The 14660-nt window shown below is 49.6% G+C and overlaps 1 protein-coding gene across 1 annotated transcript in view; it reads left to right on the top strand.

Annotated features, from left to right (window-relative positions):
• The window catches only part of STAC (SH3 and cysteine rich domain), a 57113-nt gene extending 46118 nt beyond the window's left edge, over positions 1-10995 (top strand). Inside the window, exons 8-11 of the mRNA XM_074199316.1 lie at positions 164-252; positions 4252-4303; positions 4398-4535; positions 9170-10995. Coding sequence (XP_074055417.1) covers positions 164-252; positions 4252-4303; positions 4398-4535; positions 9170-9268 — 378 coding nt within the window. The 3' untranslated portion in view covers positions 9269-10995. The remainder of the gene's footprint in view (positions 1-163; positions 253-4251; positions 4304-4397; positions 4536-9169) is intronic.
• Positions 10996-14660: the final 3665 nt, after the last annotated feature.

Here is a 14660-nt window from a genome sequence, read left to right as displayed (position 1 = left end):
AGAGGAGTTTCCTTCCTTGGAACCCCTTCTCCAAGCCAGGCAGGCTGCAGGAAGGTGGCTTTGGGAAAGGTTCACATTCTGGGGTGAGCACCTTAGAAGGAAGGGGTGCTCCCCTTCCTCCCACACACCTCATCCTTTCCCTCTCTTCTCTCCCTTCTCTCAGGGGTCTCTACACAAAGACATCTCACAGACCAGCACCTACGTTGCCTTGTACAAATTTGTCCCCCAGGAGAATGAAGACTTGGAAATGAGGTAAGAGAGGTCAGGGCTTTCCTGGGAAGAAGGAAAAATAACCTTGCTGGCTTTCACCCACAGTCTGGGTTGAAAATAGCTCATTCAAGCCTCTCCTAAATCACTGGCAGGCTCGGATCAAAACTGGAAAACTGGAAAACCCAAGAGCCTAGCCTTCTGACCTACTGAAGGGACCCCACTCAGCAGAGAACTCTGGTCAGTTTTCAGACCCACCAAAGCCCAGGGGCCTGTGGGAGGGTCAGCACTGGCCACAGAGTCTCGGGGAAGCAGGAAGGTCAGGGATGTGATCATCTATCTGTGACAAATGAAAACCTCTTCTTCATTGTTTCCCATCAAGACTAGGATATGAGTAAGTCTCATGAGAAGGTTTATGGGTTTTCCAACCTTGTTTCTACAGGAAAGGGGTGATTCTTCCAGGCTCAATAGGCCCTTTGGGGTTTGGTCTTTCTTCCTCTGAAGATAATGAGAAGTTAATTAGCAATTAAAGCTACTGAAATGCTTTGCTGTACTGGCTTCTGGAAAAGTGGGCCATGGGAAACTTCACTCCCATGCTGGTTAAGCTCCACCACCCTCAGCCATGAGGCCCAGTGTGAAGCATCGTGAATAATTCACAATCCCACCCCCACACACCCCCGTGTCTTGGCCAGGACTTCTCTCTGATTCTTGAGATGGAGCAATGTTCCTACCATCCTCATTATTCACCCCAATCTCTCCGTTCTTTCTCTTCCTTCTCTGTCTTTCCATCCCTCAGCCTCTTACTCTTTCTCTCCCCTCTCTCCCTTCTCCTCCACTCCCCTCATACATTTCTTCTCCTGACTGCCTCTCCTGGTTGTGACTTCACCCCGGCTTCTCTGAAGGAAGGAGTCCTGGTTGACAGGGCCACTTTGGGGATTCCTGAGCTCCCAAGATCTCTTGTCACCAACCTGTAAAGGTTGAACTCTCCTTGGGGTAAGGAAAGGAAATCTAGCAGTTGTTCTCTGAAATCAGGCTCATTGGCGTTGTTGTTGGGCCAGGATCAGGACAGCTAGACATGGACGTGGCAGTGTTGTTGCTGGGGTACAGAGGCCTCCGAGGCATGGCACTGAATGGCCCAGGAGATAGGTTGTGTGACCTGAGTTCTCTGCTCCAATGTGCAATTTGAGATGAAGAGGAAACCCTTAGGAGGCAATGTCGTCCTGGCTGGAGGAGTTCTCCTCTCCTTTGGGCCCCACTCGAAGCCCAGGCACACTTAGAGACCTCTGAGACTTTGGCCACATCCTACTACCCCCGGTCTAAGCATTCATTCCAGGTATGGGAGGAGATGAGCGTGGCAGAACTCAAGGGGACAGAAGAGACACCACCTGAAACCAATGGGCATCCCAGCAAGACCCAAGTTACCCCTGGTACCCGTGTCTTTGAGCATCCCCCACAGGGCAGAGCCTAGGATACAAACCAAAGCCAAGGACAATTCACTGGAGTTAGAACAAAAGAAAGATCCCACAAAGTCTAGAAGTTTTGCTGCAGAATTACATTAAATTGGGGGAAGGGGTAGCTCTCCTTTATGGCCCAACCCTGCCCAGGGCTGTGCACCCACCAATAAAACAAAAAAGCTGCTCTGCGTCTCCCTCTGGTTGGGGAGGATTAGAATTTCCCCTGCTTTTGTATTTGGAAGATCTTTTCTATTCCACATTAGCTCTCCTAGAGGCTCACCTGAAGGGACTCTGGATTTTGATCCAATTTCTGTCACTTGGGGAACCTTGGCCAGCCCAGGTCACATCACTTTGCCCTCAGCCAACAGATTTTTCATCTGTAAAATGAGAAGGTTGGTCCAGGTAGGCTCCATGCTTCTTCCAGCTCCAAGTATCAACTCTTCTCCATGCAGGATTCTGAAAGACAGAGTCAGGATTGGAATTCAGACCTTCAGGTGCCAACCCTAGAACATCCAATGGGCATCTCTGTGTCCATTCAACCACATCATGTTCCCCATCTGTGGAGGGAGCAAAGAGTCAGCTTCATCCTGTCCAGGAGAGGCAGCTGATACAGTGCACAGAACCTAAACACTGCTCTTGGAGTCAGGAGCACCAAGTTCAAATCCAGTTGCCACCTTGGGGAAGGCCCCATCGTCTCAAACCCAGACCAATCCAATTGCTGCCCTAGGCTTCCCTTCTCTTCAATCTAACCTCCACTTAATTGAGAAAGGAATTTTCCTAAAACACAGAACTGACCATGTCTACCCCCTCCTCATTGAACTCCAGTGGCCCTCTATTCTCCTCCAATAAATATTAAATCTTCTATCTGACATTCAAAGCCCTCTCCTGCCCTCCCAGCTGCCTCACACCCTGCTCGACTCTCCACACCCTGTGAACCAGAGATGCTGGCCCACTGGCCAGACATCTCCCACCTCTGCCCTTTTCACTGGCTGTTCCCTGGCCCTTCCCCCTCTGCTCTGTGTCTTAGTTCCCCTGGCTTCTTTCAAGATACAGTTCAAATCCCACTTTTAGCAGGGCCTTCCTGACCCCCCCCAAGCCTCTGGGGGTCTCTTCCATCTAGTCCGCACGGAGCTTGAAGAGTCCTGTACATGGCCATGTTCCTCCCATTAGAAGGTTCACTCTTGGAGGGTGGGGACTGGATTTGGGGTGAGGGATGGTAGCCTTTCTTTGGATTCTCATTGCTCAGCACAGAGACCTCAAGGAATGCTGTGACCTGATTGGCTGGTGGCTTGATGCCTGACTGTCAGGCCAGACCTTGGCTCACTGTATGATACAACATTTTAGCCAGTAGTCCCTGGGAATATGGGTTGCTACCTACACACACACACACACACACACACTCACATGTATTCACATACATACACATACAGCCATATACACACACTCACATACACACACACACACACCCATGTTCCATCCTGTGCTCATCATGAATCATGGTGGTGGTGGCCATTGGAGCAGATTTAACAGGAGACAACAGCTTCCATGTCAACCACATCTTAAGTCCACCCTTCACCTGGGGCTCTTTCCCTTTGCAGAAGGGTAGGTTCAGCCTAGATAGGCCTGCCCAAGTGTCTAGGCAACTTTCCTCTTGGAGCCACATAGAGTTGTAGAGGACATGGAAAATACTGAAGTCAGAACAGAAGAGCAGATGAAGAAGGCAAAGCATAAGAGCAAGAAAGCAAATTAATGTCTAGGATGTACAGAGAACCTTAAGGTCCACCAGATACTTTGCAGGCATCCTCTCATTTAATCCTGATGGCAGCCCTAGTATATAAGTGCAAGTATTTTTAGGGCTGAGAGGAGTTAAGACTTGTTTAAGGTCACATGGAAATTTAGTAAGTCAGGATTCAAACTCAAGTCTTCCTGCCTCTGAGTCCAGCATGCTTTGTACTGAGCCACCTATTGGCACTGCATCAGTCAATCTTCCTGGGCTCACAAAAGCTAGCAGAGGCTACAAGGGAGAGCGCTGACACCACCTTAGAAACCCCTCTTTGGGATAGCTCTCTCCAAGGATCTCAAAATGCATCATCAATAACATTCAAACATCACCTCGGTTACTTAATTATCAGCTCATGAGACAGAGCTCATGAGATTGAAAGAGATTTGGCCATCTGGAAGGAGCACTGGCCCATCCATGTCCTGAGAGTAAATGCCCAGGGCCAGAGCTAAAGATCACCTCTTGCGGGGCTTCCCATTCCCATCATTGTTTAACCCAAGTCCTCCTGTAAGGTGCTGCATTCCGCAGCCAGGTGACAGCGCCAAAACATGGAGCTCCCTGGTCATCCCAAAGTGCACTGCTCCGTGATGGGTCCGTGAGTCCAGAGTACTGGGGATCTGTTGTTACAGAGGCTGTTACTGAAAAGGACACCACGCTGGGGGTTGGGGGGTCAGGCGCATTGGCTGTCGATCTGTCATCAGAGTCTTCTTGCAGACAGCAGGCAGATCTGGTCATTTTTCTGAGTCCCCTTGGAGAGCCTGAAAGTTCTTTTGTCCCTAAGCCAAAGCGTCTTTCTCTCTTTCCTTCCAGGCCAGGGGATGTGGTGACTCTCCTCGAGGACTCCAATGAAGACTGGTGGAAGGTGGCGTATTTCCGTTCCATCCTCTTGTGAGTCATTTCCCTCTAGCTCTCAGCCGCCTGAAGGAGATGGCTTCATGCTCCTCCTCTTCTTGCAGGGGAAAATTCAAGACCGAACTGGATTTTTTCCTGCCAACTTTGTGCAGCGCGTGCAGCCAGAGGAGAAGATTTTCAAGTGTGTGCAGACCTTCATTGGCTGCAAAGAACAGGGACAGATCACCCTGAAGGAGAACCAGGTGGGTGAGTGGGTGGCACACACTCCCAGGTGGGAGACCAGACAGCAGATGATGATGACAATAATAATGATGGTTGATTTTCCACAGTCTTAAGGCTCACAAAGACTTCACAAACATTCATTTAATCCCCACAATAACCCTGGCAAGGAAGTAATGTTATTATCCCCACTTTACATATGAAGAAACTGAGGCAGACAGTGATCAGGTAAATGACTTGCCCAGGGTCTCACAGCTAGTCACGAGCTAAGGGCTCTCCTGACCCCAGTCCAGCTCTCAACCTCCTGTGCTCCCCAGCTGCTTCTCTAGATGTCCAGAACAATGGTTTTGCCTTCAATGCAATCCTTTGCGGGGGTTAGATTTTTAGAGGTGAGGAAGGTGGAGTGATGTCCTGGGGCTGGTGTTGGACAGGAGTCAGGAAGACCTGGGTTTGAACCCCTCCCCCCAGCTTCAATGAGGCTTCTTAGATTTAGAGATATCACCCCCACCCCAGCTCCTGTCACCTTTAGCATTTCTGCCAGTTTTGCCCCATACAGCTCCCAGCAGCCTTGGGCCTGAGACCTCCAGTGAGGCAGCTCATGGGGTCACAAAATCTAAGTACCAGACTCTCTGGGGAATCAGGGCCCTGCTGCCCGGCTCACCCACCCAGCCCTCTTGCCAAACTTGGCTCTAAATGACAGGGTTTGCTTCAAAAAAGACACAGGCCTCAGGTGGGGAAACCCTGAGGGCATCCTGGCCTGGTTGGTGCACCATCAAACCAGACCAGGGACCCAAGAGCCCTTGGAAAGGAAAGGCCGGAGACAGAGCTCTGCTTTCCCGTCTTCTCCTTCTTTAACCCTGAGTTCAGGACTCTCATCTCCTCAAGCCTTCCACCTCCTGGCACCCAGCAGACTTTCTGGCCATGGACAGACTTAACCAGCTGCAAATGAGGCACATTGTGCAGACTTCCGATCTGCTTGGGGCCACCATGAGGCTCTTTCCTCTCCCCAGGACAGCAGAGATGGAAGCATGAACCCAAAAACTGTAAAAAACAAACTTTAGATATATAAAGTTAAAACAAATTTGACAGAAAATCTAGGTTGGGCATTTTAAGTTTTATTCTCTTTATTCTCTACTTCTAAGCCATTAGTGGGGGCCATCAAGGTAATGAATGACCACACCCAAACTGGCAAAGAGGGAATCGTTTATTCGAGAGCAGTGAATGGGGAAGACTGCTAAGCTCTGTTGTGGTCTGACCATGAAGGTTATACAATATCAAGCTGTCCAAATGCCCCTCAAAGACTGTCGTCCTTGTCCAATGCTATCTGACCTCTGGTTGGCTCCTCCTGGCAGGGCCAGCCTCCCAGCATCCTGCCCACTGTCCTCCTGCATTTGGAGTTAACATAGGGAGAGATGCCCAGGAGTCTTAATGTCCTACAGAGGTGGCAAGGTGACTGAGATGAAGACTGAGAATGCTAAAGAAATCAATCGTTTTACCAGAATTAGTTTGGAGAATTTTATTTTACTTTGACAGAAGGCAATGGGACCCAGGAGTCCCCTGCTCTGACTGTTTCTGCTTTAAGTCCATTCTTTTTCCCTTGAAGCTTGCAGCTTCACATACCACGTTTTCTTCTCAGATTGACCCCCCACCCCCCACCCCAGCTGAGCTCAGCCATGGAGAGCAGGTGGTCATCTGCTCCAGAACATCGATTCCAGGCAGACCTGGTTCTCCCAGATTCATCCCTTTGCCCAGCCACAAGTCATAGATCAATCGGACCATGCTCCCTGAGGCTGGAACTGGCAGAGAAAGGAGCAGGCCATGCAAGAGAGTGGTCCATGGAAGACGGTCAAAGGGCAAAAGGAGATGAAGCAGAGAGAGAGAGAGTCAGGCATGAGGGTCATGGTGTCCCAAAGGGAACAGGCATCTGAAGCAAGGGATCCAGAGACAAACTGGGAGGCTCCCTGCTCTTGGAAGCCAGCCTCTGGGGGACTAGACAGATGCAGAGTTGGTCATCCTAGCCAATTCCAGGATCAACCCTCCCTAGGGAGCCCACCTCCCTGCAGGCAGAATCCCATCTGTCCCCTCTGTTCTAGGGCAAGTTGCCAGGCCCGAGTCTCAGAGCCTGCTTTAGGGAAGATATGAAAAGAGAGAGGGTCCACTAGGGCTTGCTGCGGCCTTGGGGATATGAAGGTCCAACAGGAGTTGCTGTGGCCTTGGGGAGATGGGAGGTAGAGCAGAAGCTGATGTGGCTTTGGGAAGCAGCCAACCAATTCCGATCCCAGCTCCACCTCTTTGGTTCTGATGGACCCAGGACTGCTCATGTCCTCCAGAGATTCCAAGTCATTTCCTCTAAGTGGTTGCTATAGAAACATATTAAACTTTGATGAGAAAAGGAGTGTTTCATCACAAAAGATCCAGAAGATTCAGGTTTTCCCACATCGCTCCCCTCATGAAATAAGCAGCAAAAACCCTTTGGGGTGGCTGGAGTCTCTCTCCAGTGCAAAGCCCCCTTTGAACATCCTCAGTTTTTCTCAGAGAATCCCCAGCTCCCTCATTTAGCTGCTGGTGCTCAGGAGTTTAATCAAATCCAACACTTATTCAACACCTTCTCTCTACAAGACACAGGGCTTGGTGCTGGAGAATGAAATAGCCCAGCCTTTCAGGGGGCTGCCCTGCTGGGGGGAGGAGGGAAGGAAGATGGGAGAATGGTGGCCCCCAGGTGACATCCCCATAGAGGACTCTGGGCAAACAGAAGGCAGGAGCATTCCTGTGCCCCCGGAGGGCTGAGGGGAAGTCTCCCGGAGAAGATGGCAGCCTAACTGTACCTTGGAGGAAGGGAGGCTTGGGGTGGGCATGAAGAGGAGAAGCAGAGGAGCCTATCTGGAATGCAAATGGGAATTCCCCAGAGGGGGTCTGGGCATGCCTCAATTCTTCAGCTTCCCAAGACCAACCTCTTGTGTGAAGGAGCTTTGGGGGCTCAGATTTAGAGCTGGTCACCTCATCCAAGTCTTGGAACCGAGAGTTGAGGGGAAGGTCACTTGTCCAAGGTCACCCTGGAAGGACAGAAGGGAGTCAGATGCTCTCATGATCCCATCATTCCTTGGCCTCTCCATCCCAAGGAGACTCCCAGACTGTCCGAGTGAATAGAGAGAGAGTTGCCCTCAAGCACTGAGAAAACCTGGTTCAAGGGTGGCCTATTTGGGTGGGTGACCTTGGGTGAGTCACTTAACTTCTCAGTCACCCTGGTGACTCTAAGGCTGCAAGGTTTCCTCTACATTGGCCCAGGACATTGCCTCATTGGACAGGCCCCGCACCCCTTGAACCAGAGATCCAGACCAAACAGCCAAAACTTTCTTGTTCCATCGGAGGAAATGTCAGGGTCCAGCTCAATATTAATTGGTAGCAGGATGTGTCCACTGAGACCTAGGGCCCAGCCCTCCCCCCTTTTCCTATTCCAGTCTAAGTTGTGGTTTTTCTACCCCCTTCTACCCCAACCCCCTCAGGAAGGGCCCAGTCCCCATACCAGGGCTTTCTGGTGTCCTCTTGTCCAAAAGACTATGCCAGCTGCCCTGAGCTGTCCCTGACCCTAGGCATGTGAACTGCCCCCTCCTTCTCCAGGCCTGCAACTCTGGGCAGCTTCACTGGTACAATTCTTGGGGTTAACTTGCTGCCCCGTCCCCATCTCTCCACTGCCCTTTGGGCGCCTGGGGATCTGTGACTTTCACAGTGCAACCTCACCAGAAAGGCCTTTTGGTCATTAAAAGCACCAGGTACTTTGCCCAAGGCCACTCAACCCACCTTCCTCCTCCTGATACACTTTAGACCCAGACCTGTCCCCACTGGCCCAAAGTCTAGGCACCATCTACTCATTCACAGCTTCATAAATGAAACATTTTCCAATAGGCCACTGATGCACTTTCACAATTTTTTAAAAAAAGATTTCAACCACTTAGGAGAAAATTTGCATTTATCAACTCATAATTAAGAGCAATTTTGAGGGGAGCTGTCCTTTGGTGCCTCCAACACTGTTGGGCAGCCCTCTGCAGTTGAAAGAGATGACGCTTAGCCATACCCTCTCATTATGAGTAGCTCTCCCCCTCCAGTCTCTAGAGAAAGGTGTTCTGAGGAACTTTCTCCAGAGCTAGGAATATTCCATGGGTCCTAGGTGGCCTGCACCCCTTGGAAGATACCTTTTCTTGCCCCAGATCAGCAGAGGTGAGAGGCTGCCATTTGCAGATCCCCATCACCCCATAGTTGGCCCATAATTTGAACCCTTCAATGAGTGTGCCAGCCCCTGGTTTCCAGCCTTTCACTGTCACCACAAGGGAATGTCATGGGAGGCACGATGCTTCTAGATCCTGAGCCTTGACAGAATCAGCATCTGGATGTGAGAAGGGACAAGGCTCCCTCTCTCTGCCATGGTCAGTGCCCATCTGGAGTGCTGGGCACAGATGGGTAGAAGGTTAGGAACAACCTGTTGTACCTCGATATTCAGTTGAATTCTTGTGAACTCAGTTCAGCTCCCACACCACCTAAAAGTCAAGACCAAGTACCGTTGGCTCCTTGGCCAAATCTTCTGGGCTCCTCTTCCACCCCATGCAACAAGGCTGTTGGCAATCACTGAACTGGCCTTCTTCCTCTTTCCCTTTGAATTCAGATCTGCGTGACCTCCGAAGAAGGACGGGATGGCTTCGTCAAGGTCTGCAGTGGCAGAAAGAAAGGCCTGGTGCCTCTGGACATCCTAGAAAACATCTGAGTTCTGTACCCCACATTGTGCAGTGGAAATCTTGACTGGCCATGGCCAACAGCCTCTTCCTATGGACACTGTCGGTTTTGATGAGCCCAAGGGACAGTGAGAATGTGAATGCACACACACACACACACACACACACACACACACACACACACACACACACCAGGCTGCTGAGCAACAAGGAAAATGGCAGCAAAAGTGAGGGCTTGCTGAGGAGATGTACTCACTTTACCACTGGATGTGAACAGAGACTGGAGGCAATGCCCTTCCTAGGGAGAAGATTGGGGAGGGGGCCTGGCAGCAGTTGGAATTGAAACATACTTGTCCAAAAGATGTCTTTTGTCTGAAGGAACCCATTGGGACCTGAGGGAACCCTGCATTACCTGGGACCCAGACCTTCTGTGGCTTAAGTCCAGGCTGATGCTGTTGGCATGGCTGATGCGAGCCCCAGCTTTCTGTCCACAGTATTAGACAAACAGTGTGGCATTTTAAACTGTGGCCTGCCTCACCTGGAAGCTGTTGGGAGCCCACCAATGTGAGAGCTGGCTAGGACTAGAATCCCATTATGTTATCAGAGAGTCAGGAAATACAGTGGTCTGAACTCTTATCTCTGTCTCACTCTGACTGTCTCTGTCTCTCTGTCTCTATCTCTCTGCTTCCTCATAGTGTATGACAAGGCTATGACGCCCCGTCTCTCACACCCATCTAACCCAGAGGAGACACCTGGCCCGGCGGGTCTCTCCTTCCTTCCTTTCTTTCCCCACAAGTGAAGAGAATTACACAAGAGAGTTGGTGTGAAGGGGACGTGTATTTACTATCTCAAAACAATCCATTTTTTTATTCTTTCTCCTTGAGGTCAAAGCCAGGCTGCTTCCTAAGGGCCATGAAGTGAGTGGTCAGGGTAAGTGATGAAATCCACTTTAATTTCCATTTTGTAGAGAATCTGGGGTTCCTGGTCCTGTCAGAGCCAGGGATCAGATTCAGGGCTTAGAAGAAGCCCATATCTGGGGTGGCCAAATCAAAATCCCTATTTACCCAGGACCATTTACTAGAACCTTCCAGGTGGGAAAAGGAGCCGCTCACATCTCTCTTCCCTCTGAAGCCAGTGGGTTCAAAGGTAGACCATTTACTCCTAGGGGAAAAAAGACCTGGCTTCTCTTCCCTCCCCTCACCCCACACAGGCCCTAGTTCACATGACTGCCCCGTCCAGAATGTCTCCGGCCTTCAGTCTTCTCCTCCTCTTTGTACTCCAGGTCAGCTTGTAGCATCTGGGTCAGAGAAGGAGCGGGTGAATTCTAACCCACAATGGCCTTGAAATCAATGTCAGTTTGATTTATTTTGATACAAAGCAATACAGCAATTAACGTTATTGCCGGGCGCCTTTTATCCTGTCCACTGAAATGTCGCTTTTCAGAACCAAAGTCTGGCTGTCTCCAGTGATTCCTCCTCTTCATTGTGGCCTGGGATTGATTAGGGGATGGGGAGCGGGTGGGAGGCTTCTTGTCCCCCTTTTTGGATGCCTTACCCACAATTCTGAGGCAGCCCCCAAGTTCCCTCCCTGCCTAAGATTTGGGGTGCAGGGAACACATGGACCCTCTCAAGGTAGGAGGGGATGCGTTTGCCTGAAAAACTGAATGTCTGAAGACCAATGCTGTTTGCCTCTAACTCAGTGTTCTATTTAATAATAAAAAATACCCAATTGGTATGAGAATATCCTATGTCCTGGCTTTTTCTTGAATGGTGGTGGGAAATTCTTTGGGTGGGGGCCAAGAGAAAAGCAGATGCATGTACTTTATCCTCCTCTTTGTCTTTCACCAGATGAGACCCCCCCCCCCGCCCCAGACTATAAAGTCCCTCAGCCAGGTGGGACATGACAGAGGCAGGATTTGACTCTGGGTCCAGGGCTCTTTCCACATATTTCCAGGAGTACCCCATCAGCTACAGGCTCTACTGGGGAAGGGTGGGGGGAAAATGGGAGATGTAGCCAACCTGCTCAATCTAGGAGGGATTGGGAAGGGACATGGCCATCCTCCCCACCTCAACTGCCTCCACTCTTCACCCATAGCCCCCTAGGGCTTCCAGGATGCATGAGCTGCATCCAGAAGCATCTGTCACAGCCTATCTCCACCTCTGCATCTTTGTAGCTGCCTTCCCTTGGATCCTTCCCCTTTCCTTCTGAGCACTACATGAGTACCAGAAAAGCCCTCAAGCTGTCCATCTAGGGTCCCACTTCTTGCCACATGATCAGCCCCCCTCCTTTGCTAATCCTGCCTGTCCCTGAAATTCTCTGCTTCCTTTTTATGTCCAAGTCAGAAGATGGCGAGAAGCTGGACCAAGTAGATACTGAGAGAGAACATGAGTCAAGGACTCCTTTGATGTCCAGGGTCATCAAAAGCCTGGTGATTTTGGCCTTGGCATTCCCACCTAGCACCATGAGAACACTAGAGTCTCCAGTCCTGAAGAGAATGTAGGCCAACTACATGGAGGATGGCAAGCTTTGGGGGCAGTGCCTCTCTTGAGTAAGCTGGACTCATCCTTGGAGACCCAGTCTAATACTGGACCTTCCCATCATTCTTGACAAATTTATGTGTGTCCTCAGTTTCTCTCCCCTTAGGATACATGATCCAAGAGAATAGGGATCACTAATTCTTTTTTGCCCTCATAGCTTCCCCCCAGTATCTAGAACTCAGCAGACACTTAAAGAATGCTGATTGGGGTTTCTTTTTTTTTTTTTTGGTTTTTTTGCAAGGCAAACGGGGTTAAGTGGTTTGCCCAAGGCCACACAGCTAGGTAATTATTAAGTGTCTGAGACTGGATTTGAACCCAGGTACTCCTGACTCCAAGGTCGGTGCTTTATCCACTATGCCACCTAGCCTCCCCTGCTGATTGGTTTTTAATAGCTTATGGTACAGCTTCTAAGGTTGCTACAGGGAGGCACCAGAGAAGGCAGGACTTGCCCAGCTACTGATTGATTGGTGTCCACTGTTGTTTCCTCTGGGTGTCCTCCATCTCAGATGCTCTCATAGAACCAGGAACTTATGAGAACCTGGCATCAGCCATAAAGACAATGCCACACTTCCTGGACCAGGTTAGCTGAAACTGAAATCTAGTTTATTGAATAAACAGCGGTGGGGCCGCATCCTCTGCTCCTTTCAGTCAACTGCATCAGTCTGAAGATGGGGTCCAGTGGCAGAATCAGTGAATCTGGAAGCAAAAGACCTGCACTCCAATTCTGCTGCTGACATAACCTCTGAGATTTTATACAAGTCTATTCCTCTGTCTTTGAAAAATGAGGGGCTTGGATTCTGTGACCCCTGAGAATTCTGCTCCTCTGTTAAATGTCATCTGTAAAAAAACCCTGGCTCTTTCTCTCATTTCCTTAAGGACACTTTCCATCATATGTGGCACAGATGCTATTGACAAGGCCGCCTAGCTTGCCAACATGGGAGAGACACAGCCAAGCTCCTGAAAGAGATGGACGCTGGCCAGTTTGTTGTGAGTTTGACTTCAGCAGATCCCAAAGCAGCCTTTTTGTGTCAACCTCATACTGTTCCTGAGCCATCTCTACAGTGGGCATGACACAGCAGATCAGAGACAGAGTGCCAGCAATCGAGTAGTGGTTTCAGTAATTGGAAGGAACTGATTTGCCAATCATGGGATTTCTCCTGTTAGGAACTCTACCTGGTGATAATAGAGGCAGATGTTATATACAGGATCATAAATGGGAAGCGGGGAGGAGACAGATCATAAACAATCAGTTTTGAGGCTTGAGTGTGCTTGGCCATCTAAGTAGGACAACACAAATGTCCTCAAGTCCTGTGGGAATGACTCAGTTGGTTGTTTAGTCTTGGGAGTGTATATTGTTTTTGCTTGGACTCCTAACACAGGCAAGTGCAGGGCAGGGCAAGAATTCAGCCATGTCATGATTTAATGAATTACTCTGTTTTGTCGTGCCTAATGCTCAAGCCAGTCTGCCTATGAAAAGGATCTCTGGAAATGAACTTATTATTCAATTCATTACATATAACAGAGCACTTTGACAACTCCATTTCTATAACTAGTCCATGTCCCATTGACACATACCTGCCACATGCCTTCTGGCTCCAATTCAGGACTAAGGAGAGTGACCAAAAAAATCATCATACCAGCTCACAGGGAGACTGTGACCTACAAATTCATTAGGAGAGAGAGAGAGAGAGAGAGAGAGAGAGACAGAGACAGAGACAGAGACAGAGACAGAGAAAGACAGAGAGAGACAGAGAGAGACATAGAAAAGAGACAGATAGCCAGACACAGATAGAGAAGGATTCACCTCTGAGGCTCTAAGTCCCTAAGTTAGTGGTAGGGAAGAAAGCAGCATTGGTAGAGAATTCCTGTGCCAATAAGATTACAGGTCCAGCCCCCCCAAAATAAAATTCTCTCTACTCTCATTGCTGAACTTGCTAAAAGCAGAGAAAGGAGGGATGAAACGATGTAAACAAGGAACAATTTAATCAAATGTGGCTACAGAGCATCAGGCTTCTTTCTTTCTTCCCTCCCTCCCTCCTTCCTTCCTTCCTTCCTTCCTTATTTTTTCTGGCTCTCCCTTCTTTTCTTGCTTCTTTCCTTGTCCTGTTTCATTCTGTTCTTTCTCTGGCCCAGTTTCTCTCCAAGTTTCCACATATAAATCTCAAATACCAGAAAGTCCCATCAGCAACCAGAGGGATGGTGTTCCTGGGATAGAGTAGGTGCTTCATCAATGTTTCTGGGATGAACGTTAGGTTCTGTGTCATTCATCTCTAAGCTTCCTGATGACCACCCCGAAGCCTAGTTCTCCTCACTCCCCTCCAACCAAATGTGTACGTGCTAAGTGTAAGGCAGGGAGCCAGCTGACCAGGAGGACCGCAGGGATGTTTGGAGAGCAGGACTTTATCACATTACTGGCCCTGCATGATGGGTGTGCTACCTGACCACCCCCTCTATGCTGCCCTGCCCAGATGATAGCCCCAGGGATCTGGAAAGGCTGCCCCAGGAGAGGGACATGAAAAGGAACAGCTGACCTGGGCCCTGGGAAGTCAGGATCAGTGGAGAATGTCACAGAAAAGCAGGCATAGACCCAAACCAGATTAGATAACAAGGAACGCTGCCTTAAAAGGCACTGGGTCCCTCCTTCTTGGAAGTCTTTAAGCATACACTAGGCAGTTGGGGAGATGAATCTTAAAGCACCCCCAAAATGCCTTCTGGTCCAAGGATCATAGATCTAAATCTGAAGAGGACCTCAGAGATCTCTGAATTTACCAGCTTCATTTTCCAGATGAGCCAATGAAGTCCAAGGTTGCACAAGTGGAATGAGGGTGACCAGCATAAACTGGTAGAAACTAAAATGGAGGACCATGAGTCAGAAGCCAAGAGAAGG

This window comes from Macrotis lagotis, chromosome 8 (genome assembly GCF_037893015.1).
Source record: "Macrotis lagotis isolate mMagLag1 chromosome 8, bilby.v1.9.chrom.fasta, whole genome shotgun sequence".
Lineage (NCBI taxonomy): Eukaryota > Metazoa > Chordata > Mammalia > Peramelemorphia > Peramelidae > Macrotis > Macrotis lagotis.
This window is presented reverse-complemented; position numbering and strand designations above follow the sequence as displayed.